This window comes from Penaeus japonicus, unplaced genomic scaffold (assembly GCF_977035675.1).
Source record: "Penaeus japonicus unplaced genomic scaffold, GWHDUDI00000001_assembly GWHDUDI00000013, whole genome shotgun sequence".
NCBI classification, from domain to species: domain Eukaryota; kingdom Metazoa; phylum Arthropoda; class Malacostraca; order Decapoda; family Penaeidae; genus Penaeus; species Penaeus japonicus.
Genome location: NW_028234415.1, coordinates 44,159,774 through 44,162,273, shown reverse-complemented (window position 1 = coordinate 44,162,273; position 2,500 = coordinate 44,159,774). Strand labels below are relative to the sequence as shown.

Sequence of the window (2,500 nt, the reverse complement as noted above, 5' to 3'; positions counted from 1 at the left end):
TTCTATTTATTTTTTCTTTCTTCTTCTTCACCTTATTTTCTTCTTTCCTCATCTTCTTCTCCTTATTTTTCTTCTTCCTTTTCTTCTCCTTTTCTTTCATCTTCTATTCCCCCACTTTCTCCTCTTCCTCATTGAAAATAAACATAAGCACGTATCCCTCCCGAGACCCTCCCAAATAACAAAAGCAAAAACAAAAAATCCAATATTAAACACACCATTAAACCTCCAACCACCAAGACCCAATCTATAATAACAACAATCATAATAGGATAAAACAAAACAAAAACAAAGCAAAAAAAAAAAAAAAACACTATGAACCAATCTATAACAGCAATAACAATAGAACAAAACAAAACAAAAACAAAGCAAAAAGACACTATGAACCAATCTATAACAACAGCAATCATCATAGAATAATAAAAAAAGAACAAAAAACAAGAAGAAAACAATAAAAAAGAAAAACAGAAGAAAAACAAATCAAACTGAAAAAAAAACAGGATAAAAAAAAATAAAAAAACAGAAAATCAAAAAATAAATAAATAAAAGAAAAGAAAAAAAAGAAGAAAAAAAAAACAGAAAATCAAAAATCAAAAAAAATAAAAACTCAAAATTCCAAAACTCCTCACTCACCTAACTGCCAGCTCCTCCCCACCGCACGACGGAGGCGCTGAGGGCGTAGGCAACGGTCGTGAGCCACAGGACGTTCCCGTCGCTGTGTATCCCCGCCGAAGAGTTCAACCTCGCTTTGGACACGGAGATAGTATCCACTTCGTTCGTCTCTTCTTCTTCTTTTTGAATTTCTTCTTCGTCGAATTCGTGGAAGCACAGGCGAGCCATGTTCTGCTTGATGCCCTCGCAGTCGAAGGGTTCGGTTCCGTCGCAGACACAGGTCTCCAGTTTGGCTGCTTTTTCCTGCCGTTGCAAGATGGATATGCTGTTGTTGCATCGGTAGCTGCATCTGTGGCGAGGGGGGTGGAGAGGGAGGGGACGTTAGAGTGGTTGCTGTTTAAACGGGGTTCGTGATAGGAACGTTGTTGGGAAGATTTGTCTATTTATTTAATTATTTTATTTTTTATTCTTATTTTTATTTTTATTTTTAATTCTTTATTTATTATTTTTTATTATTTTTTATTTTTTTATTTATTCTTTTTTTTTCATCTTACTGTTTTTTTGTGTTTTCTTTTTTTTAGGGTTTTTTGTGTTTTTTTTTTTTTTTGATGGGGAGGGGAGACTGATCAAGAATAGTGTATGTTTGGTGCGTTCCAAGGTAATGGTTATTGCTAATATCAATTACCCGGTATAATATATTATTATTAATTCAGGGACATCACTCTTACACTCACCCTCATCTTCACCCTCACATTCACCCTTACCCTCATCTTCACATTCACATTCACATTCACATTCATCATCATCATCATTTTCCTCCTCACCCTCACATCCATCCTCTCCTTTACTATCTATCCCCGCCCCCTTCTACCCACCCTCATCCCACCTTCATCCTACCCATATCAATCTATCTATCTAACCCTCCCCCCCTTCCATATTCTCTACATCCTTTCCCCCTCCCCCCCCTTCACCTCACCCTCTTCCCACCCACATCCATCTATCTATCTACCCCCATTCCATATTCTCCCCATCCTTCCCCCTTTCCCCTTCCCTTCACCCCATCCTTTCCCCTTCCCCTTCCCCCCCTCCTACCCCCTATCCACCCCATCCTCACCCCACCTTCCCCTCCCTATCCCCCCTTCCCCCCTCCCTTCACCCCATCCTTCCCCCTTCCCTCTTCACCCCATCCTCCCTTCACCCCACCTTCCCCACCCTCTCCCATCCTCCCCATCCTCCCCCCTCCCCCCCTCCCCTTCACCCCCTCCTCCCCCCTTCACCCTACCCTCCCCTCTCCACCCCTATCCACCCCATCCTCACCCCTTCCCGATGAACATCCTCCGGCAGAGTCTCTCGTAGAAGCTGATGGCGGTCGAGCAGAGGGTGTCGGCGGCGCAGATCCAGTGAGCGACGTTACATGACACGACGGTCGTGTCCTTGTTGGCCGCCAGCACCTCCTCGCGGCACACCTCGACCCGCGCTTTGGTCTCGCGGCAGTAGGCGTTGCCGCATGAGCACTGGGGAGGGGTGGGGGTGAAAGGTGGGAGAGGTGGGAGGGTGGGTTTTGGGGGGGAGGTGGGAGGAAGGTGGGAGGTAGGAGGTGTGGGAGGGGTTTTGGGGGAGGTGGGAGGGGGGTGGGAGGGTTTTTAGGGTGGGTGGGAGGGGAGGTGGGGAGGGGGGGAGGGAGGAAGGTGGGACGGTGGGGGAGAGGGAGGGTGGGGAGGTGGGAGGTGGGGGAGGGATGGGGAGGGGGGGAGAGTGGGGGGGAGGAAGGTGGGACGGTGGGAGGGGGAGGGTTTTGGGGGAGGTGGGAGGTGTGGGGAGGGAAGGAGGGGGGGAAGGGGTAGAGGATGAGAGAGTGGGGCGGTAAGAAGGGAGGGAGGGGTGAGGAGGA

The 2,500-nt window shown here is 47.4% G+C and overlaps 1 protein-coding gene across 2 annotated transcripts in view; it reads right to left on the bottom strand.

The window, feature by feature from the left end:
- Positions 1-2,500, bottom strand: part of LOC122252576 (growth arrest-specific protein 1) — a 79,704-nt gene that overhangs the window by 51,427 nt on the left and 25,777 nt on the right. For both annotated transcript variants that reach the window (XM_086543602.1, XM_086543603.1), the window contains exons 3-4: positions 1,927-2,123; positions 631-958 (exon numbers count right to left, since the gene is read on the bottom strand). In XM_086543602.1, coding sequence (XP_086399728.1) covers positions 631-958; positions 1,927-2,123 — 525 coding nt within the window. The remainder of the gene's footprint in view (positions 1-630; positions 959-1,926; positions 2,124-2,500) is intronic.